Source organism: Dasypus novemcinctus, chromosome 1, assembly GCF_030445035.2.
Source record: "Dasypus novemcinctus isolate mDasNov1 chromosome 1, mDasNov1.1.hap2, whole genome shotgun sequence".
NCBI lineage: Eukaryota > Metazoa > Chordata > Mammalia > Cingulata > Dasypodidae > Dasypus > Dasypus novemcinctus.
Window position 1 is genome coordinate 151,599,247 of NC_080673.1, and position 27,798 is coordinate 151,627,044.

The 27,798-nt window shown below is 40.2% G+C and overlaps 1 protein-coding gene across 5 annotated transcripts in view; it reads right to left on the reverse strand.

The window, feature by feature from the left end:
- CRACD (capping protein inhibiting regulator of actin dynamics) overlaps positions 1-27,798 on the reverse strand; it is a 301,181-nt gene that overhangs the window by 83,161 nt on the left and 190,222 nt on the right. The window contains exon 1 of one of the 5 annotated variants that reach the window (XM_023589434.3): positions 9,191-9,275. The exons of 3 other annotated variants lie outside the window; for them this stretch is intronic. Coding sequence is in view for 1 of the 2 variants with exons in the window: in XM_023589430.3 (XP_023445198.2) it covers positions 8,619-8,652 (34 nt within the window). In the remaining variant the exon portion in view is untranslated. Of the gene's footprint in view, positions 1-8,618; positions 8,739-9,190; positions 9,276-27,798 lie in introns of those variants that run through there. One more of the 5 variants, XM_023589430.3, reaches the window with a different exon arrangement.

Here is a 27,798-nt window from a genome sequence, read left to right on the forward strand (position 1 = left end):
TCTGGGTATGGAGGGCTCTACTCACACAACTTCATTGCAGATGGGCAGTCTCTTCCTTCCATACTTTCAAGGATATTCAGGATGTTCTTCTGATCTCTTGGGCTCCCTGAACAGGTGCTTTAGATAGCTATGGGTGATTACTAACTGCCCTGTAGGACAAGCGACTCTTGAAGCTCCTAACTCTGCTGCCATCTTGCCCCTCCCTCTCTTCTTCTTCTTTTTAACCTAGAGGCAGATGTAATCTTAGTTCTCACTGGGTTAAAGGTAAGTTTCAGGTCAAATTCTTAAACCATGCCTAAGTATAAAAGAATTCTTAGAGAAAAAGGGCAAAAGTCACTTGTTCTACCATGTGAGCATCAGATTCTTGAAGAATTTAGCAGGAATTCTAGATTATACCAGTGGGAGGTAAACCAGGGTTAAAGTGACACTATCATTTCTTAGGTCCATCTGGCAAAGTGCTTTTTTGCTTATTGAATAGAGGAGTTCATGAAATAGAGACCCAAGTGGAAGCAAATGGAGCCCTTGCTGTTTAGATGGATTAGGAAAGGAATAAGAAGTTACCTGGTCTTCTGGGCCTATTTGTAGGTAATGTTACACTGAAATCATTTCTGAGAATTAGGAAAAACAACAACAACAACAACAACAACAAACCCACCCTGTTTTAAAAGATTTTCAAATGAAATTTTGTCATATGTCTCGGTATTCCAGACTGTGTCAGTCAGGTTTGTCCGCCTATTTTTCCTTGATTCTAACCCTATTCTCCTGCGCTAAGTTTTTTTCTTGTGGTTCCTTCTTCTTTTCTCATTGGACAGCCTTTACACTCAGACGAGGCATTCCTTTGAGAATCACTGTCCTCCAACTAGATTTCTCTCCCAGACTAACTCCTAGGCAACAGCTCAGACTTGTAATGGATTAGCTCTGGCATTATCCCATTCTAGGGAAAAAAAAAAGATACCGCTGCTACCTGTTTTGTAGAACCTTTCAATTAATTTGTGTTCCAGATATAGGTGGAATAGATAGGTTTCCAATTTTAAAGGTCTGAGGTCAATGATTTAAATTCCTGCCTGTATCTTGAACATGTTACTTCTTTGACTGTTCACCTCAGGGCTCCTACAATGCCAGAATAAGAAAAAAATAAATAAATCGAAGCAGTCTTTTATCTTTTTGTGTTCAGGAATCATTTTTGTGAGGCACTGTAGATACTGTGTTGACAGGTATCTTAGAAATGCACAGCTTTACACATAACTCATTGTCCAAAGCCCTTGGGGAGAGCCAAGAAGCTCCACAACTAACACGGGTACCCTCAAGTCAGGTCCCTTGAACCATACACATTATGGCTCAAATTTTGTTACCTAAATGAACCCCCTTGGGACATATCTCGGAGGGATTTATTTTATTTTGCTCTATTTTCATTATTATTATTATTTTTAGCATCACTGCATTCATGAACAGTGGCTGAAACTATCACATTTTCATTTAGTATTTCTTAATTACTAGGAGAAATGTTCTTTACTTCAAGAAACAGTGTAATATGGGGAAACAAGTCTCAGAATTTTTGGAGATTCGGGTAAAATCAACTTTGCCATTTTCTAGGTTCTCAGTAATTTACTTTCCACATCTGTAAATTGAGGTAACTGATCTAGGTACTGTCTAAGGTCCCTTCAAACTCTAAAAATTTATGAACTGTTTCAGGGGGCTAAAGAGATGTTATAGGCAAGAAAAGCAAATATAACAAGTTTTAATGAAGAGAATGAAATTTTAGCTAGCAAATTAGATTCACCAAGTTTTTGATGATTACAAACAATAATGACAAATACTCCAAAACCACAGATTTTGTGGACATTCACAAATTATAACCTTGAAATTATAATTCCCATATCATTAACTGCTATTTCAATTTCATATGTTTATCTTCAGTAATACTTCTTACTTAAACGATATTCATACGCACTACTCTATCTCAAAAGTTAACTGAAAGAAAACATTATTGGTTGGCTGGGGCAGGAGACGGAGGGAGGGATGATTGCAAAGGGGAACAAGGAAATGTTGGGGGATAATGACGATGTAATGTATTTTGACTCTGGTGGTGGTTTCTTGGGTGTACACACTTGAAATTTTACACCTTAAGTGACTGCTGTTTATTTTATGGAAATTATCCCTCAATAAAATTATAATTTAAAAATGAGTGAGAGACACACCCTTAAGCCCAAGCATCCCAATTCCAGTTTATATTGGACATTTTAAAAAGAACTGATAAACATTTTATTTGGGGTATATTAGAGTGTGGTGTAGAGTCAATGATTATAGTCACCAGACTGTTTCCATTTTCCTCATGAACACAGGGGAAGATTGCAAGTCAACAAATTCTGGCCATTGGATGTAAGTAGGAGTGAGGTATGTCACTTCCAGACCTGGTCCTTTAAAAGTCCTCTGTGATCTTTCATAGTCTCTTCCTCTTTTTCTTCCCCACCTCTACTTTCTTCCCTGTGGCTGGAAGCAAGAACTCCAGGAGGACAGGGACACAGGTAAGAAGGAGCCTGGATTCCTAAATCACTACTTGGAAAACAGACACAGATACACAGACACACACACACACCCCTAGAAGACCTATTGTATCTGTGAAATTATCTGTGTAAGTGTGAAATTAACTTTTATTGTTTTATGTAACTGATATTTTGAAATTCATATTTTATTACAGCAGCACAGGTTGGCCTATCCTGACTAATACAGATGGCATATTATTGTATTAGTGGATCTCAAAAACAAAGAGAAATTGATTATCAATAACAGAATCCTTAAAGATGTATAATAGGATTTTAAAAATTGTTAACTAATAGTGTATTCATCTAAAATTTAAATCAGTAAGGAACTATTTAGGACTCTGACTCAGAATGATTTTGACTGTTGGACAGAAAACAATACCAAGGTCAGACCAGTTTCATTATAGAACAAAACATATCATCAGAATAAACCAAGCTTCAGATATTAAGATATTCTGCATGTTGGAGAATCATTATTCTACTTGTTAAAGATAGTGACTTTTAAAGGTTGTAATTTCAGGACTGAGCTCCTAAGTATAGCATTTTCTTTAACAAACCAGGTAAATTTAGAATATATTCTGGTACAGATGATTTACAAATCTTTTCTTAAATTATCTGTTTATTACATTTGTTATGCTTTCTCCATTTCCTGGTTTATCTCTATGCTCTATGCTTGTTTTGTTACTATTGTGTCTATTTAGCAAAATAAATGACCTTCCAATTTTGGGAGAAGGCAATAACTTAGTCTTCAAGTGTCAAAGAAGCAAATCCATCTGCCTCTTCAAGTCAGGATCAAAGTCCCTACCCCAGGGAATGAAAATACTGACAAAGAAAGAATAGTGGCACAGTCCTGGAATCTGAATCCCCAAACCTCATCATCCCACCGCCACCCAGTGAAGTTTTCTGAACTAATGTGCGAGTCTCATATCTGGACAAAATATGCAGACCTGCCTTCAGACCCAACACTAAGAGATCAGGGATTACATTAACCACTGAGGGTTCCTTAAGAGTCCTGAGGCTCTTTTCTTAGGAGCAAAGCCAGTTGGGCCTCAGACACCATGTCTTCTGGGCCAATGACACAAATGCAGACTGCTATAGGCATCAAAAGTCCACCCAAATTCTGCTGACCCTGAAAGTTCCTGTCTGCTTTCCTTGGTGTCTTGAATGTCCCTGCTTCAAGAATACCTGCCCTGCCTAGGCTCTGGCTGTACTAATAACCCTCCAAATTTATATCGTTTATACTGAACTCAGGCCATCTACGGAGACCCAGAGATATTCTGTCTACCGTAGGTCAGCACTACTTCTGCAAGAGCTCTATTTACATTGTGCTCAGATCTGAGACCACAACCAAACAGTGACTATAATCTGTGTCCCATTATGTACAGAGCATTGAGGTAGAATTGGCATACTGCAGAAATCCCTGAGTTCCTGACTTCAGCTAACAATCAAAAACTTAGAAAAAGAAAAGTTATTTTTCAAAATTCACTAGGTTTTTCAAGCATTGTGAGAAAAAGTTGGAGTCTTGCTAGGGGAAAAAACCCTGGCAGCAGCTGATGAGACTCTCTCTACCCAAGGGTCCAAAGAGTTCAGTGGTAGGAGCGATGGTAGTAATGGTGATAAGTGTGAGTATTATGGATAAACTGAAGAGAGGGTGTAAAACCTACTCTTGAAGGCATGTGAAGCCCAGGGAGGTGAGGTAGCCTTTGGACTAAGGGGGATCCTTAAGATCATTGTTTTTCAAATAGTGGGTTATAGCTCATTTAGTGGATCCTGCAATTAAGTTAGTGGATCATGACCAGCATTCTTTTAAAATTAAATAAGAAAAGAGGAGAGGAATAGAAATAGAGTGAATTACAGGTTCAAGAGTGAGCAGTACTTCATTAAACATTTGTTTCCAATTTGTGTGTGTTCCTTTTTGGACTGAACCCAGGACCTTGTGCATGGTGGAAAGCAGGCCCTCAAACTACTGATTTATACCCACTACCCACACACAACCTCGTATATGCATATTTCTGATATAAAACATATTTCTTGCTCTGGTTCAAGTAAAGTATTTGAGAAACACTGATCAAGAAAAATTACCACACTTCCCAGCAAGTTAGACATTTAGATGCAACAAAACCAATTTTTATCTACACAAACCCACTGCATACATGGCAGTCACTTTGACTAATTGAAGATGAGAAAGCATTCCAAAGCCTGAAGCTGCCAAAGTGATTAAATAAGCTCTTTGACACTGCCAAAGCCAGAAATGATGCTCATGCTGTTGTAATCCCCACATTGGCTTTGATAATTTGCTTCTCAAGTACCAAAACTCTATCTCAGAGTTAAACAAAATCTTCCATTTCTTACTTAAGGAAGAAAGCTTTATTAAACTTGAGCCTTAGTGGCTGCTGATTTTGGTTTTAAGCCTCAGTCAAAAACTCATAATTTGGAGCAAAACTTTTAAAAAGTATTATTCTTTACCTTTTGTATATATACTTTACCTTTAATATAAAATTCCTGCTGGGTAAAGGGAAATCAAATCTGCGTGTACCAGATTCATTTCTGCTGAATTGCATCACTTGATATTTTCAGAGTGACTTTCTCATAACAACTTCAAGTAGTTGTGAGTGATGGTAAAGAGTGCCTACTTAACTTCCACAACAGACTAGAGAAGTTAAGCTAGCTCAGTTAGGTCAGTGAGCAAGGAAACCAGGTCTCTCAACTCTGAGAACCACAAGACCAGGTAGGGGCTCAAGTCAGAAGACCTAGACTGTTAAGGGAAATTGTATTCCTCTCCATCAGTTTTTCAAGGATTCATTTCCTAGACCAATATCCAAAATATTTAATAAGCACCAGGATTTCAGATGAAAGATTGATGAAGATCATTCTGGAACCATTAGAGGTAAGAACTGTATTATGCTCCTTTACACATCATGTAGGAAACTTTAGAACTTGTTACTAACCCTCAGAAGTTACAGAGGATGATGATATAAATGGATTCAAGGAATCTTTAGATATATTCTTTCATAATAAATTCCCAATAGTTACCACGGACAGTTCAAGACTTATCAGAATTTTTTGTAATCAAATGAGGTTGATTACCAAGGGGGGGGAATTTATCCAATAAATAATAATAGTAATAGTAAACTTTGCTAAACTTTGGCTATGTCACAAAGTTTTACATGTAATATTTCATTTAATTTTCACAATGCCCATATTTTATACACTCCCATATATTTATTATACACAAGGAAACTGAGGTTCAGGGAGACTAAATTGTTTGCCCAGTATTACACAGTTAATAAGCAGCAGTGCTGAGATTTAAACCAACTCTGTCTAATTCGCAAGACCATGCTTTTAACCATTTTGTTCCGTTATAAAAAAATGTGTCAAGCCAGCTAGACTGGCCCTCACTATAGGTAAGGCATATGAGCTCTGAAGTCAGACACTGAGTTTGTCTCAATTCTCTTACCATGAGACTTGGGCAAATTCCATAATCTCTTAAATTTCTGTTTTCTTGACTGTAAAATAGGGATATAATAATACATACCTTTCACTTATAAGGATAAATTAGATATTGCATATAAAGCACTTAGCAGAATGGTACATAGTAAGGACTCAAAAATATTAACCATTATAGTACTAGATAATATTTAAAAATTTGTTGAATTAATGAATGGATGTATCTGACCATTATATGGCATTTCTAAGTATGAAAAGGGAAAAGGTGATGAGGAAGAGAAGAGCAGGATATAAGGAAACAGAACAGAAAAATGGAAGAAAGAAAAAAAGGAAAAATACTTAGGAAATAGAAAATATTAATGGTTTCTTTTTTTTAAAGATTTATTTTATTTATCCCTCCTCCCCCATTCCCCCTGTTGTCTGCTCTCTGTGTCCATTCGCTGTGTGTTCTTCTGTGTCTGCTTGTATTCTCATTAGGCGGCTCCAGGAACCAATCCTGGGACCTTCCAGAGTGGGAGAGAGGCAATTACTCTCTTGTGCCACCTCAGCTCCCTGTTCTGCTACATTTTATTTTCTCTCCTCTGTATCTCTTGTTGTGTCCTCTTGTTGCACCAGCTTTCTGTGTTGGTTGGCACTCCTGCATGGGGCGGCTTTCCCACACGGGGCAGCCTTCCCACACAGGGTGGCACTCCTGTGTGGGGCTTCATTCCTGTGTGGGCCAGCACTCCAGGTGGGCCAGGTTGCCCTCACCAGAAGGCCCTGGGCATCAAACCCGGGACCTCCTATATGGTAGAAGGGAGCCCAATTGGTTGAGCCACATCTGTTTCCATTAATAGTTTCTTTTACCTCATTTCACTCCAATCCCAGAATATGTTAAATCTCACTGGCATATGGTAGTGTTTTGGGTAGTGAAAATATTATGTTAACCCTGCCTTCAAGTTGCTACATGCCTAGGCAAGCTAATAATCTAGTAATCTTTGTAATATATCAGATACATAGGAAATAATAGGCATATATATAACTTAAAACTAGCATTTAAAGAACCATGAGATAAGGCATTGTGTTTTTTCCTCATTGGGTTAAAAACCAACCTGTATCCTAGTAATAGCACTAAACTCCACAGGTACGGTGTTAAGAGCTCTAGAGTTAAGAGCAAATATGCACATTCAGAAGAGGTGTCCTCCGACCTCCAAAATGATCCAAGAGGACTTTGCAGAGATGGAGGCTTTAGCAGTCTCTGAAAGACAACTGCCAAGGTAGGTACCTGATATTACAGTAAAATTTATTGCCTTTAAATAATGCCTTGAGCCTTGTTTGTGTCTTGCTTTTTAAAAATTCCATGTTTATGTTACCTTTCCAAGCAGACTGTAAGCTTCATGAGAGCAGGGTTTGTGTCCTCTGCTTCTTTGTACGCCTCAAGTGACCTACCTAGTTGTGGTGGGAACAAAGTAGGCATTTAAGAAATACAGTACTGAATTGTAGTTCTAGCCCTCCAAACATGAGCAGATTCATTGCTAAAGTTTAGAGCACAGAGCCGTCAATGTACGGGCAAGGCTAGGTTCCTCAAATGTGCATTTTTCCTAGTCAGATGCCTGCTCTAACTCAGAGCAAGAGTTATTTTGAGAACTATTTTCTAATAATTTGAATGAAGGCAGCTCCCTGAAAACAAACTGCACTGTACAGTCCTCCACAATGATCTTGACTTTCCAGTGGGAAACAAATAATGCTCCTGGGTTGTCTGCAACAGCCTGTACCAAGATGATAAGCTGAGTGTTCTCTAGTGGGATCCCACAGTACTGCCACTTGAAAGACTAATTCTCATTCTGGCACTTCTGCGATTTTTTTTTCATTTACTTATTTGGGTGGTATAGCATATAGACTCCTCAGCCTTGAGAATCCACTCTCCTACAATATTTATCTTGATAAAACACTGTGGGATGTTGTAAGCTGAGGCATCCCATGTAAAATCTTCTCCAGGCTTAACAACAGGACTCTCTAGGTAAGTTTTCCACTCCTGGTTATCAACTGTAAGGCTTCCAAATATGGGGAAAGGGGGTAGGAGTTGAGATCCCTCATGTAACTCTGAAAGCTAAAATAGGCTTTTCTTTAGAGTTCCAAGTTACAGTCAGCTGTCTCTCAACAACTGCCAGACCACAAAGCAAGAAAAGGGGCTAACATATTTATTATCGATTACTCATAACACAGGAAAAGGCTATCAAGAGGACAGTGATTCATAGAGTAGGACTGAGCTAGCAAGAAAGACTTAAGAGCTTCACAAGATGCTATCTACACCTGGGCTTGTGAGGCAGAGAGAGGATGTACTTTGTACAACAGTGGTTTTCAGCCTTACCGCTCCCACTCTCCATGTGATAGAGGAGGGTGACAAGAGCACAAAGTTTGGATTATGTGCAACTCTCTTGCCCTTTCTCTTATATTTAACACAGCCTATTAAAATGGAGGTAAGTGACGGTGATTTACGAAGGACCAACCCTGAGTGCACTCTAACCTTTTTTAGTACTTAGGTTCTTTACTAATAATAACAGAGCATTTGGGGGATATACTACTGTAGAAAACTGCTCCCAATTTCAGGGGGCAAATCCACGCCCTTTCCTTCAAATTCAGTACACTTACCTTCTGGGCTCACTGAAGTCGAAAGCTTTCCCATCAGGCAGATGAGATTTTTCTGTCTGGTAAATTATCCCAGCCAGAGACCCTGCAATATGGGGTGGGCATGTCCCACTCAACGAGCTCAGCAGAGCATTTGGTATATGATAAAAAACTTCTATAGTCTGAGACAGGTTAGGCACAGATACCGTTGGGTTCGCTTTTGACATAGTTCTAATTCCAGTAAGGAGAAAACAGCCAATGGAGTATCCAATCTAGAATTCTGTTTCTGACAGTTGCTCTGAGAAACACTGCACAACAGCATAGCTGCCACCTGGTGCCGTGCTGCTGTGCAGGCTTTCTTTCCCCACCCTGAAGTTACGCATCAACTAATTTCATTGATATTCACCTTCTGCTTATGGCCCTAGGTGAAGATACATAATCTTTTCATTAAAAAGATTTCAATGAAAAAGAGAGGAGATGAGAGAGGGGAGATTAGATATGTTTGCTCCATTCAGCATTTCCTAGTTTTGGAGGAGAGGAAAATAGTATCTCTGGGAAGATTCATACCCCCTATTTCTGACAAAATCAAGACTCACTGAGCACTGCAATGCAGAGGATGAGCTTGCGCTGGGTGTCCAGGTCAGCAGGTTGGGGCTGGCAACCACAACCATAGGTACCCTGCAGGTCTCAGCACTGCCTCTCGCCCAAGCGTCTCTCCTCCAGTGTCTACCCAGGGCAAATGCCAGACGTTACTTCTTGGCACAGCAGATGAAGGCTGAGCCTATATTTTGTCCGAATCTTATTTAAAAGAACAGAGACAAAAGCAATGAGGTCTATGCTAAGAAAGGAATACGTCTACATACCAATGATCTTACATGCAAATTGTGTGCTACCTCAATCAAACAGTGGAAGTTTGGTTTTCACTTTACATCTACCAAAGGCATTAGGATAGCGAATTTTTTAGAGAGGTTATAGACACCAGGGTTCCATTAGGCATTCGGCACTTGTATCTGACTTCAGGAAACACTTTGTCCCGGCCAAAGCAACAAAGCAGTGACTCATTCTATGCTGCCAGTGTTACAACAGAAGCTTGATTTGCTGCAGTAGAGGAAATCGTGCAACACTCCTTACAAGAAAAGCTCTGCTCTTGCATTTTTTTTTTAAAAGATTTATTTATTTATTTAATTTCCCCCCCCCCCCAATTGTCTGTTCTGTGTCCATTTGCTGGGTCTTGTTTCTTTGTCTGCTTCTGTTGTCATCAGCAGCATGGGAAGTGTGGGCGGCGCCACTCCTCGGCAGGCTGCACCTTCTTTCGTGCTGGGCGGCTCTCCCTATGCGGCGCACTCCTTGCGCGTGGGGCTCCCGTACGCAGGGGACACCCCTGCATGGCAGGGCACTCCTTGCGCGCATCAGCACTGCGCATGGGCCAGCTGCACACGGGTCAAGGAGGCCTGGGGTCTGAACCACGGACCTCCCATGTGGTAGACGGACGCCCCAACCACTGGGCCAAGTCCGTTTCCCTAGCATTTCTGAAAGATTAATTGAAGCCAGTGCAGATAATGGTGCATTGCCATTACCATTTTACATTAAGGAAGATGACCAAAACACAACTGAAAGTACCAAATGCGTTAGTACTCAAAGTCAGCAAATATTTCTGCCTTTTATTGGGGAGGAGTTGTGTGTTGTTTTGTTGTGGGTTTTTTTTTTTGGCATGAAATAAAATATTATAGATATAAGACTCGGAGATTTTCATTTGAGTATGATATTTTTCTAGACATTCCAAAGCTTGATTAAACTGTTAGCAACTATAAACCAAAAATAATTGGTAAAGTCCTTTAATTTAGATTCATACTTTCATTTATTCAACAATTATTTATTTTCTATCCACTATAAGAAAGATTCAGTGCCAGGCATTGTGGAAGATAAACAGAAAACCCAGATGGAAATCTGCTTTCTGGGAATGAAGCTTTTATAGAAAGTACTAAGATATCCCTGATATAAGAAAGGAAGTGATATGTTTCATTAGAGGGGGATGGTTATTTTAAGTTGGGAGTGATCACTTCTAGATGGTGGGGGCTTTCTGGTAGAAGGAGAAAATGAACTGGCCTTGAAAGATGAATAAAACATAGAATGTGCAGAGAACATAGGAAAGTCTTTCTGAGTAACGATTACACAGAAATGAAGATGAGAAATTGTTAAGGTGTCAGGGAGCAGTAAGTAGTTCAGATTGCCTGAAGCAGAGAAAAGAAGAGGAGGTACTCAGACTGGAAGGGCAGTTCGGGACCAGGTTGTGGAAAGTCATGACATAGGCTAAGGACCACAGATGAGTGCAAAACGTGTTCAGCCTTCATGATCTGTAAGCAGGAGTTATACGTAAAACTTTAACAACTGGAGCAGAGAGGAGACACTACTGTGCTGGGGCAGTGTCTTGGAGGTCCACTTCTGTGCCAGGTATTAACCTTTAGTTGACGGATTGTGCGGTGCTATGGCAGTCCAAGGAAAGGCAGGGCAGCTGGGGGAGGCACTTTGGGATTTGGGGGTGTGACCACTTACCAATGAGTATGCAATATTTCAGTATTTTAGCAACTAATACAGCCACACTGATTTATACCAGGTGAATTTCAGCCCTAAGGTGAAAAATAAACACCAAAAGCCAGTAAATGGGGGGAGGGGAGGGGTGAATGTAGCTCAAGTGATTGAGCACCTGCTTCCCATATATGAGGTCCCAGGTTTGATCCTCGATACCTCCTAAAAACAAATGGAAAAACTTAGTATCATTAGGGAGCGGATGTAACTTGGTGGCTGAGTGCCTTCTTCTCATGTATGAGGTCCTGGGTTCAATCCCTGATACCTCAAAAAAAAAAAAACAGCCAGTAAATGCTTTCCTTTTTAGCCTGAACCTCTACTGGGCATCCCATAGATACTTCAGATACAGTATGTTTAAATGCATCATATTCTTTCTTAATCATATAACATCTTATAATTATTTCAGGAAATGGTACTACAAGCCTCTCAGATGCTCATGCCGAAACCTAGGAGTCATTATCAAGTCTATAACATCATTTACCAGCTTATGAATCCCCTTCCTAATTTTGGGCAACCATCATTAAGTGAATTTTAATGGGAGGCAGGGCTACTCATGTTTCACACTCTATGCATCTGCTCTCAGAGTCTTGTAAAGTTTCCATGACATATCGGGTATGACCTAAAATAAGGCAATCCTGAATCTCAGGCATACTTCCATTTCCCAATAAGGCTATACCCCACCCCCTGCCAAGACTCTGATTGACTTGAATATATAATATTTTAAGGATATAGATGAAACGGTCAAATGTGTTCTTAAAATTTTATATTGGGAAGCAGATTTGGCCCAATGGAAAGGGCGTCTGCCTACCACATGGGCGGTCCAAGGTTCAAACCTAGGGCCTCCTGAATCCTGTGATGAGCTGGCCCACATGCAGTGCTGATGTGCGTAAGGAGTACCGTGCTATGCAGGTGTGCCCCCCGCATAGGGGAGTCCCACGCGCAAGGAGTGTGCCCCGTAAGGAGAGTCGCCCAGTGCAAAAGAAAGTGCAACCTGACCAAGAATGGCGCCACACACATGGAGAACTGACACAATAAGATGACACAACAATAAGAAACACAGATTCCCGGTGCTGCTGATAAAGACAGAAGTGGTTACAGAAGAACACACAGCGAATGGACACAGAGAGCAGACAACTGGGCGGGGGGGTGGCGGGGAAGGGGAGAGAAATAAATTTTTAAAAAGTCTTTAAAAAATTTTTTATATTGTCTATATATTTAGTTAAATATATTAATGTAGAAATATTGCTTTCTTCAATGCTCACCTTTCATGAATAAATAATATTGGTTTTAATCATTTGATAATTCCCTCACTATTTTCTCTTTTCAATCTTTCTGAAACTTCTATTAGTAATACATTGGACTTATTTTCTTCCTACTGCCCATCCCTTTGTTTTCTTGTTTTACTTTCTAGGAGTTTTCCTCAACGTCATCTTCCAACTCCTCTATGAAATTTTCTGCTTCTTATATGTTTAATTTTCAAGAGCCCTTCCTTATTCTCTCAATATTCCTTTTTACAATATCCTATTCTTTTTTTTAATGTATTCAGAACCTCTTTTACCCTCTAAGGACTTGATTATATTTTGACATTTCTTCTGTTTTCTGAAGCAGAAACATTGTTTTGGTTCCTTTGAGTTCTCTTTCCTGTTTCTCCACTCTGGTTTCTACCTGTCATGTTAGAATGCTTTAATCCAATGTCAGGTGATTCACATTGACTAATGAAGCACTAAAAACCTGATTATTAGCTAGCATATGGATGGGGCTGATGAACTGGGAGGCTTCACTATAGAGTAAATGGGCAAAAGACTAGTTTAAAAAAAGTGTATTAGTTGGTGTTCTAGTTTGTAGGCTGTCGAAAGCGATATACCAGAAATGGGTTGGCATTTACAATGGAAATTTATTAGCTTACAAGCTAATAAATTCCAGTTCTGAAGCTGTGAAAATGTCCAAATCAAGGCATCATCAAGGCAGTACTTTCTTCCTGAAGACTGGCTGCCAGTCAACCTTGGCTCCTCTGCCACATGCCAAGGCACATGGCAGCATGTGCTGGTCTCTCTTCTGAGTTCCAGCTTCTTGCTTCCATGGCTTTCTCTCTGTCTGAATTTCATTCTCTTACAAAAGACTCCAGTAAGAAGATTAAGACCCACCCTAAAGCGGTGGGTCACATCTTAAGTTAAGATCCTACTCACCAAAATATCCTACTTAAAATGGGTCCACACCCACAGGAATGGATTAACTTTACAAATGTACTTTTCTGGGTTTCATACATCAAACCATCACAGTTGAATTAAGGCTAAGTTGCTGCAACAAAGTGGCCCCACAATACAAACAAGTTAGGACTTATTTCTCTCTTTTAATGCTCCATAGTTGATGGGTGGTGCAGCACAGGTAGATGCTGCTGCTTTCTATTCTTTGTTTTGTTGCTTCACTACCCCTTATCCGCATGGTTGAGGATGCCTCACCAGCACTACATCTATATTCTAAACTTGAAGGGAGCAAGAAAAAGGAAATGACAAGCGTATTTCTTTGGAGAACATGAAGTAGAAGCTGCTTACATCACTGATATGGATCTAGTCAGTGGCCACAACCGATTATAAAGGTTTTTATCCCGCAGCCATGTTCTTTGCCAAAACTTGGGTGAAGTTCTGTTACTAAAAAGGGTAAGGGAAGAATGGATACTGGGGGGACACAGAGGTCTTCCCCAAATTGGGGGCTCTCAAATGTCAGTATTTGTAGGGTTTTTCCCTGGGGTGGCTCATTTTCTGTGGAGGTGAGCCTCCAAACTCTTAATGGACTATAAAAGCCAGGTGCTGGTATTCACTGTTAAATGTATGAACTTTCATCTAGTCCCCATTTTCACTAGGGCTCCTCACTCCTACCTGCCACCTCTGTGCCTGGTATCTCAGAGCCTGGTGATTTCTGGTGACTCTGGTTTAGCTTGTCCATAGAATAAACTTCTGATTTCCCATGGGGGCAGAGGAGGCCTGGTTACCTGTCTCTGTGGAACTGGGGTGGGGAATTGCGTCCAACTGCTCTATAGACACTTTCTCCTAAAATTCCTGTTCTCAGTCTCCCACTTTCCGTGTCTTCTGTGGTCATCGATGCTTTAATTTCTGAGCTTTTCAGGAGTTCTTTGGATGTCCACCCCCAGGAAGATATTTGACCTTCCTGCTCTCTTACCATTTGTCCTTCTCTTTTCAGTCTTCCTAAATTCTAATTCAGAGTTACATTATCTCCTAGTTTCATCAAAGATGGAAGTTGCATATGTTTAGTGTTCTCTTATTATTTAGAGGATTTGGAAAAGGAGAGAATGAGGTGGAAATTGCTTTACTCTACCACCTTGAAACTGGAAATATGTATCTATATATATTTCATCTATATATGATGCTATCACTGGAAATTTTATCTCAAGCCACAGACACCCATTTGCCTAAAATATGGACAGTTTTATTTTTCCGTTCATCCTGTGGGTGCATACTCATGGACTCCACAAAGTAACCACTAATTGTGTTTCATTTTAAAGTGATCTTTAAAAGGCTTATTTGTAATGATATCCAAGACTGGAATTGTGAAGTCATCGCCCTCCCTCCCAAATAATTACTAAACCTATATTGAATTTCTTTGCTTCCCCTGTCAAATGACCTCTACAAACCAGCAGTGTTAGAGGTAGTTTAAGACTATTGTCTTTCCTAAATGATTCTATGTGGTTCAAAATAAAGTGACCAAGAGAGTGCCCTGTCATACAAAAGATTTTAAAAGCCTTGAATAAAGGGCAATTCCCTTTATTCTGAAAAGTAATTTTGGAGAATAAAACTTACTTATGTTTTGGCATGAAAGAACTGTACTCTCTTTCACCTCCATATTTTTATGCATATTAGGCCATTTACATGGGACACCTCTTCAGCATCTTCCTCTGGCTAACTCCTACTCTTCCTCAAGACTCTTCTCAGGGGGAGCGGATGCAGCTCAGTGGTTGAGCACCTGTTTCCCATATACGAAGTCCTGGGTTCAATCCATATTACCTCCTTAAAAATAAATAAATAAAATACATTAAAAAAAAGACTCATCTCAGGTGTCAGCTCCTACAACAAGCTTTTTTTGGTCACCTCCCCTCAGCCACAAGCTCATCAGGTGCTGCACCTGCATGTTTCCATAGTACCTGGTGCTATTCTCAAATCATACTTACTATATTATAATCACTGGTTTGTTTGTTGGTCTCCCCCACTAATCTGTAAGCTCCTGCAAGGCAGAGTCCATGTCTTATTTATCTTTATGTTCTCAGTATCAATAAACCATGCCTGGTACATAGTAGTTACTCATTCAGTATTCATTTATTGAATGAATAATGAATGAATGAAATTCTAGTTTCCAGTTGGGAATAAAAGTTACTCAATGAAATTAAGGGTAGAACAATTGGAAGGAATAATTTGGCTTGGGTCCTTTTATTCACTCATTCTCTCAGTTCTTCAGCATTGACTGAGCCCAATATGGAAAACTTCTATAAGACCCAATTAAATAAAATTTCAGAAACAGAATTTTACCTGGGAGAGTTAAGCTAGGATTGCTGGTCAAATAAAAAGATGGGGAAACGGACTTTGGCCCAGTGGTTAGGGCGTCAGTCTACCACATGGGAGGTCCGCGGTTCAAACCCCGGGCCTCTTTGACCCGTCTGGAGCTGGCCCATGCGCAGTGCTGATGCGCGCAAGGAGTGCCCTGCCACACAGGGGTGTCCCCCGCGTAGGGGAGCCCCACGCGCAAGGAGTGCACCCATAAGGAGAGCCGCCCAGCGCGAAGGAGGGAGCAGCCTGCCCAGGAATGGCGCCGCCCACACTTCCTGTGCCGCTGACGACAACAGAAGCGGACAAAGAAACAAGACACAGCAAAAAGACACAAAAAACAGACAACCGGGGGAGGGGAGGGGAATTAAATAAATAAAAATAAATCTTTAAAAAAAAAAAAAGATGCATAAACTTGTGCTTTGAGTATTTGCTTTAGTCAAGGCTCTTTGGTTGCCATGAACAGAAATCCACTCAAGTTAAAAAGGGGGTCAGTGGACCCAGAAAGCACAAAAGCCCTAGAAGCAGCAGCCACCTTAAAGAGAAGAGCCGCCTAGGAAATGAAAATTACTTTCAGCTTTCGTGAACACTTTGGGCTACAGCCCACCCTTTCCATATGTCAACTAGGTACATGGAAGAAAATGGCAACTACTGTGACACTGACTTGTGGGCTGAATGGCTGGCTGAGGTAGCTGAGCTCCTCCACCGCGTGAACATTGCAGCCACCTGGATGCAGGCCCGGCCTTCAGGCTGACACTGTGACAGGGTGTCACCTGAAACATGGTGGAGGTGTGGGCTGACTGAGTCACAGCTGCACTAGTGGAACTCTTGGGAGAACAAGACAGTGAAACAGGCCTATACTTATGAACAAGTTCATGAGAGGTAGAGGAATGGCCTAAAGTAGCAGAAGACAGAACTTGGAACCTACTTTTTTTTTTTTTTTTGAGGTACCAGGGCTGGGGTTTGAACCCAAGACCTCGTATGTGGGGAGCCGATGCTCAATCACTGAGCCACATCAGCTCCCTTGAGTAGGTTTTTTTGTTTGTTTGCTTATTGTCTGTCTTTGTTTTAAGGAGGCACCAGAGATCGAACCTGGGTCCATCTGGAAAGCAGGTGCTCAACCACTTGAGTCACATTAGTTTCCTGGAACCTACTTTCTAAAGATCAGACGTGCAGTTGGCTAAACCGAAGAGCAACTCTGTGACTGAGACCAGCTTCCTTTGCCCTGCTTAAAATTCTGATTGGTCTTTTAGGATGAAATTGGTCAGGAAAGAGGCAAGCAAGGTAAATCGTGAACCGTACATCCCATGTAGATGGATTTGTGCAGTTTATTTATATCTCTCGGGAGTCCCTCTGGACCTGCTCTAGCCCCTGTCAGGGTGCTACATTAGATATCCGGCATATCTGTATCAGGATATTTATTGTCTGTGTCCTTGTCAACCTTTCTTACTTCTTGAGGTTGGGAACAATGTCTTTTGTTACAATCCATGTCAGAGACCTTTTGGGATGAGGAAGGGTAGACATATTTAGTCAGTGAACCTCATGCCTTATAGCTCTGTACGCCCAGTATGTGCCTGGATCATATGAGATGGATGAAAAATAAAAAAGAGAATGAATTAATTTAAAATATTTGGGACTTAACTCATTTTTAAAGTCCTGTAGTAAGGGTCAGAGGTTTAATAATTTTTCTTAATTTCCAAGTGATTCATTTCACACAAACATCAGGCAGAGCAGACATCTGTCTGCCCTTTATAGTGTTCATATTCCAGAAGTTGATATGTTTTGAAGTAATTATAAGATAAGGCTTTTTACTTTGGTCTGATGTTCTTAACACAGAGGAGACTGGGGAGGATTGTGGGTGGAGTCCAGGAAATCCTGAAGTTGAATGCTAATTGACTGATGGTGATCAACTTTGTTTTTATAAAGGTGGATTGAACCTGACAACATCCATCCAATTTTACACACTTTTTTTTTTTTCAGGCACAAAGACAACCTGAATTTGCTCTAAGTTCACTAATTCTTAAATGCACTTAGATGGCTGATATAACCCAGGCCACTGCTCAGTTTGGCTAACCTTGGGGAAAGTGTTTTTTGTTTGTTTGTTTGTTTTATGGATTTCTTTATCCTTCTTAGATGAAAACAGAGAGCAGATGTTGACATTTTACATTAATGTCAATTTCCGCACCTGTAAATTGAACACAATGACATCCATCTCACAATGTGAAGCCGAGCGCTAAATGGGATGGTATAGGTTTCACCTGGTCCCTTGTAGGTTCTTAGTACGTGTTTGTGGAATCTCAGTCAATTTAATAAGGATTCTAGCCTGGAGATGGTTCTATCTATTTTTTCCTCATAGAAGGCAACTCTTCTTATAAATAATCTCTTAGGGGATTACAGCATAGACACTAAATTTTGATAAACCAATAAGAAACATAAACAGTTTCTCTGAAATATGTAAGTCCTAAATGTCTTTCCCATTTTACTCTAGCCTGCTCAAACCTCACTCAGATTCTATTCTTTTGAGAAACCCTGGGCCTTAGTCATGTTATTTCTCCTTTGCTTCTGGGAATGATTAGAAGCCATGAAGGAGCTGGGATGCATGTCAGAGGTCATCTTCCCCCCCCCCCCCATTGCCTGCTGGAACATCGAATTAAAAAACCACAGTTTACTCTGAAGAAATGGAAGCCACAGCATGATGTGAACCCACCAAAGTCTGGACACATTTCGGATTAATTTAGGAGGAGATGCTGCTCAATTAAGGCTAAACACTCCAGGGTCCTGAGGCACACAGTGAATCAAAGACAGTACTGAAATGGGAAATAACAATTTGTCTGTCTCTTGAACATCCACGATCAGCACTGTAATTTTTGCTGGATGACTGTAATCCATTTCCATGCTTACTTACCTCCACCCCTTTCTCTGTATATCCAGGGGGCTCTTTTAACAACATAGATCAAATTATTGGCTCACCTGATCTGGTTTTGCCTGCCCTCCAGCCTCATCTTGGGCTCATTCCCCTCTGGTACAATGTTTTCCTGCGGTTCTTCAAACATACCAAGCTCTCTCCTTTCTTTGGGACTTTGTCTCCTCGTTGTAAACTCTTCCTCTAATTCTTACCTGGCTACTCAACTTTCAGGTTTCAATTTAAAGCACCTCTTACTCTGTGCTCTGTGTGTAATGCACCCTGAACTTTTATTTAATACTCATTGCAACGTTGCAATTTTGTATTTCTTTTTTCACGTCCATCTCTATTTAGTTTCACGTCCATCTCTACCAGTAGAGAAAAAGTTCTATGAGAGCAGAGTCTATCTGTTTTGCATACCACTGGATAGTCAATGTCCAACACAGTGCTTGACTCATTGCTGAGTGAGGGAAAGCAAAAAGGCATTTGTTAATCAAATGCTTATTTTAAACTTTTTATTATGTAATAGTTTCAAACTTATAGGACAGTAAAAAAAAGATTATAAATCCCAGAAAACATACCCATACCTCACCTCCCAGACACCTATATCCAATTTTAATATTATGCTACATTTCCGTATCATTCTATCATATCTATCTATCTATCTATCTATCTATCTATCTATCTATCTATCTATCTATCTATCTATCTATCTATCTACCTACCTACCTATCTACCTATCATCATCTATCCATTTTCTGAAAACTTGAGTGTAGGTTGTATACATTATGTACTTTGAACACTTAATAATGTCTCACTTCCATAACTACCTTAAGTGCAGTTATCAAGTTCAATAAATTTAACATTGGGAAGCGGACTTGGCTCAATGGGTAGAGCATCCACCTACCACATGGGAGGTCCAGGGTTCAAACCCAGGGCCTCCTGACCTGTGTGATGAGCTGGCCCACGTGCAGTGCTGATGCGCGCAAGGAGTGCGGTGCCTCGCAGGGGTGTTCCCCATGTAGGGGATCGCTACGTGCAAAGAGTGTGCCCTATAAGGAATGCTGGCCAGCGCGAGAAAAGTGCAACCTGCCCAGGGTGGCACTGCACACACAGAGAGATGACGCAGCAAGATGATGCAACAAAAAGAAACACAAATTCCCGGTGCCACTGACAAGAATACAAACGGACATAGAAGAACACACACATGAATGGACATAGAGAGCAGACAACTGGGGGATGGGGGGTGGGGGTGGGGAAGGGGAGAGAAATAAATAAATAATAAATCTTTTAAGAAAATTAACATTGATATAAAGATTATAGTCTATATTTCTACTTTTTCATGTGTACCAAAATGTTCCTTTGAGACTTTCCTCTTCCCTTGCTAGGTCCCATCCAGGATCATATACAGCATTTAATTGTCACTATCTCTTTAGTTTCCCACCCACCCTCCTTCTCTCTCTCTCTTTCCTTCCTTCCTCCCTCCCTCCTTCCTTTCTCTCTCTTACCTTTTAATTGTGGAAACATATATACAAAATAGTCTTCTTCTCAACCACTCCCAAGCATACAATTTAATGGGATTAATCACGTTCACAATACAGTGGTACCCTCACCACCTTCCTTTACTAAAACTTCCCTATCTCTCCAACAGAAATCTATACCCATTATACATTAACTTCTCATTTCCTCTGCTCCCCACCCCTGGCAACCTGTACTCTAATTTTTTATCTCTGTATGCTGAATATTCTCCAATATTTTCTTTGTAGTTACCATGGGGCTTAAACTTAATATCCTAAATCTATAACAATCTTGTTTGCTTTGATTCCAAATTATCTTCAGTAGTATATACAAACTGTATTTCTATATACCATCTTTATGTAGGTCTTGTCACAAATTATTAAATGTTTATACTGTAGGAGTTCCAAAGCACCTAGTTCTCATTATATTTTACACATTTGCCTTTTAGATCCTGTAGGGAGTAAAGAGTAGAGTTACAGACCAAAACTGCAGTAGTGCTGCCATTTATATTTACCCAAGCCATTAGCCTCACTGAAGATTTGTTTTTATTCATGTGGTTTCAATCTATCGGCTAGTGTCCTTTCCTTTCAAAATGCAAAATTCTCTTTAGCAACTCTTGAAGTGCTTGTCTACAGATGACAAACTCCTTCAGCTTTTGTTTATCTGGGAATGTCTTATTCTTTCTCTCATTTTTGAAAGATGATTTTCCTTGATAAAAAATTCTTGGTTGACAATTTTTTGCTTTACACATTTTAAATGTGTTCCCACTGCTTTTTTGCTTTCATGGTTTCCAATGAGAAATCGGCACTTAATCTTATTGAGGTTCCCTTGTATGTAACTTGTTGCTTCTCTCTTGCAGCTTTCAGAATTCTCTCTTTTTCTTTGCCATTTGTCAGTTTTATTATAATATGTCATGGCATTGGTCTATTTGGCTTTATCCTATTTGGAGTTTGTTGAGCATCTTGGATGTGTATATTCATGTCTTTCATTAAATTTGCAAAGTTTTTAGCCATTATTTCTTTGAATATTCTCTCTGCCCCTTTATCTCTTTCTTCTCCTTCTAGGAGAAGAGACTGGACTCCCCAATGCATTTATTGGTATGCTTGATGGTATCCTACAAGTCCCCAGGCTCTGTTCACTTTTCTCTATTCTTTTCTTTCTGCTCTTCAGAGTGAATGATTTAAATTTCTTATCTTCAAGTTCTCTAATTCTTTCTTCTGCCAGCTCCAATCTACTGTAGAATTCCTCTAGGGAGTTTTTAATTTCTGTTATTCTGTTTAATTTCTGTTACTCAGCTCTGTTTGATTCCTTTTCATAATTTCCATCTCCCTATTGATATTCTGTGTTCATCAATTTCCTTAAGTTCTTTGGTCATGTTTTCTTTAGCCCTTTGAGTATATTTAAGACCATTTTTAAAAAGTCTTTGTCTAGTATGTCCCAGGTCCCAGGTCGTCCTCACTGATGCTTTAAATCTTCTTTACCTGAGCTGATGCTTTCTGTTTCTTGTTATGTTTTGTGACCATTTGTTGAAACCTGGACATTTTGATATTTTAATGTGTTATCCCTGCAATTCAAACTCTGAGGCCTCTGTTTCTTAAGGTTGTATACAGCTAGTGTAATAACAGAGTTTTGCTTGAATACCAGGAGCTAACAAAAGAAAATACCTTCCCCAGTCTTTGCAGATTGACCTGTGCAAGTTCTCCCCTTCAGGGCTTATCCATACAATGAGTTTGGAGAATAACTCCAGGTCAAAGTATAGGGAAAATTTTTGTGTTAGGTATGCATATGTGACCCTTATTTAAGAGTCTTTCTTAGGAAAGAGTTTCCTCAGGGTTCCAGACAGTGCACTGAATATCCCACATCCAGCAATCCCCTGCTCCAGGCAGCATGCCTTGATGGCTCTCCTGTAGCATTCTGTAGGAGAGCTCTCTGAGCTGTCTTCTACACATAGAGGCCACCACCAGACAGATTGTACCAGACATATAGGCTCCCAGGATGTACATGAGGGTTACATATTTAACCAGCATCAGGGATCTACACTGGAAGCATGGGCAGGCTACACAATGGGCACGTGAGAGGTGGGGGAGAGGCCAGCCAGGGCACCATGAGTTCCTAAAGCTATTTTTTAAAGATTTATTTTATTTATTTATTCTCCCCTCCCTGATTATGCTCACTGTATGCTGTTTCTCATCTTTTTAGGAGGCACCAGAAACCACCTGGGACTTCCCATGTAGAACAGAGGCACTCGATTGCTTGAGCCACATTAGCTCCTATCTCTCATTGTCTTTCCTCTTTGTGCCTAGTTGTTCCATGATCTTGTTGCATCAGCTTACCACACCTGGCTGTCTTGCTTGTCTTCTCCAGGAGGAACTAGGAATTAAACCTGGGACCTCCCATGTGGTAAGTGGGAGCTCAATCACTTGAGCCACATCGACTTCCCCTAAAGTTCTATTTATTTTTTTTAAAGATTTATTTATTTCTCCCACCCACCTTGTTTTGCACTTGCTGTCTGCTCCCTGTGTTCATTCACTGTGTGTTCTTCTGGGTTTGCTTGTCTTCTCTTTAGGCGGCACTGGGAACTGATTCTGCGACCTTCTGGACTGGGAGAGAGGTGCTCAATCTCTTGAGCCACCTCGGCTCCCTAGTCTGCTTTGTCTCTTATTGTCTCTCCTCTGTGTCTCTTTTTGTTCCACCATCTTGCTGTGCCAGCTTTCTGCGTGGGCCAGCTCTCTGCGTAGGCCAGCACTCTGTGCGGGCCAGCATTCCTGTGTGTGCCAGCACTCCATGTGTGCCAGCATTCTGCATGGGCCAGCTCTCTGCTTGGGCCAGCTTGCCTTCACTAGGAGGCCCCAGGAATTGAACCCTGGGCCTCCTATATGGTAGATGGGAGTCCAATCGCTTTAGCCACAACCACTTCCTTTCCCTAAAGCATTTTTTTTTTAAAGATTTATTTATTTCTTTCTCATCCCCCCCCCCCATCTATTCTCTGTGTCCATTCGCTGTGTGTTCTTCTGTGACCACTTCTATCCTTATCAGCGGCACCTGTGTTTCTTTCTGTTGCATCATCTTGTTGTGTCAGCTCTCCGTGTGTGCAGCGCCATTCTTGGGCAGGCTGCACTTTCTTTCACGCTGGGCGGCTCTCCTTACAGGGCACACTCTTTGCATGTGGGGCTCCCCTACACGGGGGATACCCCTGTGTGGCACGGCACTCCTTGCGTGCATCAGCAATACACATGGGCCAGCTCCACACAGATCAAGGAGGCCCAGGGTTTGAACCGCGGACCTCCCATGTGGTAGGTGGACTCCCTATCCATTGGGCCAAGTCCGTTTCCCCCCTAAAGCTTTTAAGTAGCTTTTTTCTTGATTTGGCACTGACCTTATTACTGCAATCCTTTAACTTTTTTTTTTTTTAACTTTAAGAAAGATGTTTCTGCCAGTTCTTGCTGGGTGTTTAATGCTTCTGGGAGGTAGGGAACAGGATAGAGTCCTGAAGTATCTCACCCTGCCACCTTGATCCAAACATATACCCTGTTGTTGGTGAATAACTGGAGTAGTACTGAAACCTTTTGTATACGTAACATCCTTTTTGCAGATTTAGGGTTCCATTTTACAAGGTTTCTACCAGAATGTTATTTTCCCTCTATCATAGTACCAAATGGCAAATTATTTTCACTCTCTGCCACATATATCCCAAGTGTTCAGTATCAGTTCAAAGAGGTGAATTATCTGACCTAAGCTCTGCATGACCTCATAGAACTTTGAACTTGGGACTCTTTGTGACTTGGTTTCCCCTTTAGTAACAGGAGTGGGGTTGAACTAATTGTTCCCTAAGACTCTAACTCCAAAATGTTATCACTGTCTTATGGCTTCTGCAAAGGACATTAACAGGCAGCTCACAGAAGAAGAAATAAACATGGCTAATATACATAGATAAGAATATTTCTAACTTTACTCATATCCAAAAAAAAAAAAAAAAAAGGAGACCATAAAAAATGAGACACCATTTTTATTAGACTGGAAAAGATGGAAAAGAAAAATATCTTTGGCAGTTTCAGGAAAACTCATTTTCATCACCATACACTATTTGGAGTGGCTATTTGGCATTGTGTATCAAAAGTCTTATAAAGGTAATTGAATGATTATATTTCCCAAAGACGGCAACACCAATATAGTCCATCAGCCCATAGGCTCTTTTTACAATATGGCATTGGCACTCGCCTATTAAGAGTGGGGAGTCTATGTTCCCTCCTCAATCTCGTTGGGTCTGTGACTAAAGTAATAGTGATCCTTCACTATTTCCAAGTCTGCCTTAGAAAAGGCAACAGCTGCAACCTGGCGCTCTAGTGGGACACAAGGCTTTGAAACCCTAAGCTGCCACGTAAGAAGTCCTGCTACCCTGGGGTCGACATGCTAGGGAGACCACATAGAGATAAAGAAGCCCAATGAGCCCCCGATGTTCCAGCCCCCAGCCATTTGACTCTGCCCAACCCTGGCACCCTACACGTGAGTGAGAGAGCCTTCGGATGATGCTAGCCTCCAGCCTTCGAGCCTCAGTCAGTACTGAGTGGAGCAGAAACAAACTGTCCTTGTTGAGCCCTGTACAGGCCACAGATTCATACGTGAAACTAGAATGTCGTTTACGTCTATTATCTAGATATCTGTATGTTTCAGTTTCCCAGCTGCTAAAACAAATACCATACTACCGGTTGACTTAATGACAGGAGTTTATGGGCTCACGGTTTTGAGGCTAGGAAAAGTCCAAAACTGAGGTGATACTTTCTCCCTGAAGACTGTGGCGTTCTGGGGCCAGCTGAGAGCGATCCTTGGGGTTCCTTGGCTTTTCTGTCACATGGCATGTACATGGTGATGTCTTCTTTCTCCTCTGGGTTCCACTGACTTCCAGCTTCTGGCTCCTTGCCCTGGCTCCTCTGTTCCTTCACTCCAGTAATTCGGAATAAAGCCCAACCTGATCCACTTGGGCCACACCTTAACTGAAGTAACATCTTCAAGAGATCTTTCTTTACAATGGGCCCACACCCACCAGAATGCAGACCAAGACCAAGAACATATCCAAACTGGGGTACACAATTCAATCCACCACATTATATATAGATATGGATGTCTTTTAACCTAGCAATTCTACTTCTAGGAATTTGTGCTAGGAAAATACATGGGAAAGTGTAAAAGACAAGTCCACATAGCAATATCTGTAAAACTAAGCATTTTTGAAACAATCAAAAATGTTCAGCAATAAGCAACTGATCAAATATATTATTTTATATTAATACGATTATTAGGCAGCCGCAAAAAAGTGATGATGTGAGGTTGCATTTACTGACATGATGGTGAGTCATGAATCAGAAATTATAATTAATTCAATTCTTTGCACCTAAAGTCTATTTTTTCTTAGTGATGTTTTATAGAACTTTCTGTGCAAATAAACAGACCTTAGATGCAAAGAACTAGATTAATCAAATTCATTATTAGTTTGTGCTCAGCTCTCTTTAAATTATTATTCACATAAAGCTAGTAATGCATATCAGTTGTTCTGTTCTTTTTAACAAAAAGGAATTATACTCTACAAATTACTCTACAATTTGTTTTTTCCCCTTCATTTTATGATACATCAAAGTTATCGCTCCAGGTCACAGATGTGTGAATTTAACTTATTCTTTCTAATAGCCGTAGCATAAATTATTCGCCCTATTAATGGACATTCAGATTTTCCCAGCATTTTCTTTTATATCATGACAAACAATGCCCAGATATTTTGATTCATATATTTTCAGACACTGATGCTTTAATTTCTGTAGCATCAATTCCAAAAAGTGGGGTTGTCAGATCAGTATACACTTATTTTTTCTTTTTTTAGGGGGTACTAGGGGATTGAATCCAGGACCACGTATGTGGGAAGCAGGCACTCAACCACTGAGCTTTTAATACATCCACTCCCTCTTAAATTTTAACACACATTGCTAGATTACTTTCCAAAAGGATTGTAGTAATTCATCTTTCCACCAACAATGTGTAGCATCTTCACCAGCAACATATTATTTCTCCTCTCTCCCCACGAGGTTTATATTTAGGATATTAACTAACTATATGTTGCAAATATTTTTTTCTGTTTGCCTTTTAACTTTTCCCATGGCATTTTTCCCATGGGGAGCAGGGGTAGCTCAGTGGTTTGAGCACCTGCTTCCCATGTCAAGGTCTTGGGTTCAAGCCCCTAAAATTAAAAAAGTTTAAATTTTATATGGCCAAATCTATCAATATTTTCCTTTATGATTGTTGAGCCTTTTTTGTCTGTTTGGTTTTTTAGGAGGCATTGGGGAGCAAGAGCTCAACCACTGAGCTACACTCGCTCCCTAGCCTTTGTTTTAAAGGCTGACTTTACTGCCTGTGATTAGCATTTGTAGCAATGGATGCATAGACTAATCTCAACAGCATTGTCCTTTCTACACTGAGCATGTGAAGTATGAACTTCAATTAGTACCTTGCTTCCGCTACCCAGACAGACTGTATACTTGTGTGATTGTGACTTCTACACAAGGGATTTTGTCTGATACATTTGTTCAAAAAGAACAATTCCATCCTTAAAGAATTTAACTTGACTGAGTAAGATACAGGCTGGTATTTAATGAGTCTGTTGTAATATAGAACACACTAATTTATTTCTTGTTTCTCCAAGGAAATAAAAATAACCATTAAAATAATCTTTTCATAGACATTTCACAAAACATAAGATTCTAAGTTCCATAATATTTCATCAATCCTAAATAGATCCCTTAAGTAGGTTATGCAAATCCAGGCAGCTCCAGCTTTAGATGTTTTATCTGTTTTTGTGTTTTTAATATTTAAAAATTGATGGTTTTATCTGTTTTTGATGAAAGTTTTGACAGAATTGTTACCTTATGCATTTGGTCAGAGTTAATAAGAGACTTGCACTTTCTTCTACTCCCATTATACCTTTTCAAGCACAAAACCTTGGGTTTTTATCTATCCAATGAAAATGGGATGGAGCATTTTATTTCCCTTAAAATACCCAGTTTGTAAACATCTTAAAAGTCTATCATATTCTGGTAAGCCTACAAACATACCAGCGAGTAGTTGAAAACATACCCTTAAACACAATAAGACTCTAATATGAATGAGATTAGAGGGTGGGGCAGAGGGCAATAGCATTTTGCTTAATTCCCAACTAGTGCTTGGAAGAAATCAAGGAACTACCTTGGATTTAATATTACCTTTATTTTGATTTCCAAGTCTGTATTTTCAACCTTAATCTTCCTCCTAAGTTCTAGTTGTCTACAGAAAGATTTCCACTTAAAATCACATCATATACAATTATGTCATATGACAGCAGATTACCACCATCCCCCACAATTTCCCAATTTCTGTCAATGGTAACTCTAGCGCTTTAAACCTTAAAGTCAGTCACCTCACTGCTGCCTTTCCTTCACTCTTTCAAATCGTGTTGAACTCATTCAACAAACATTACCACACATCCATTATGTTTAAGGCAATGGCACTTGTGTTCATTCCTTCCTTTCTACTTTCACTAGTCACTTTATGAATGTTACAATTGCCTCCTTGTTAGTATTCCTCTTAGAAGCTTTCCACATTTCAATATATTCTATACAGTGCT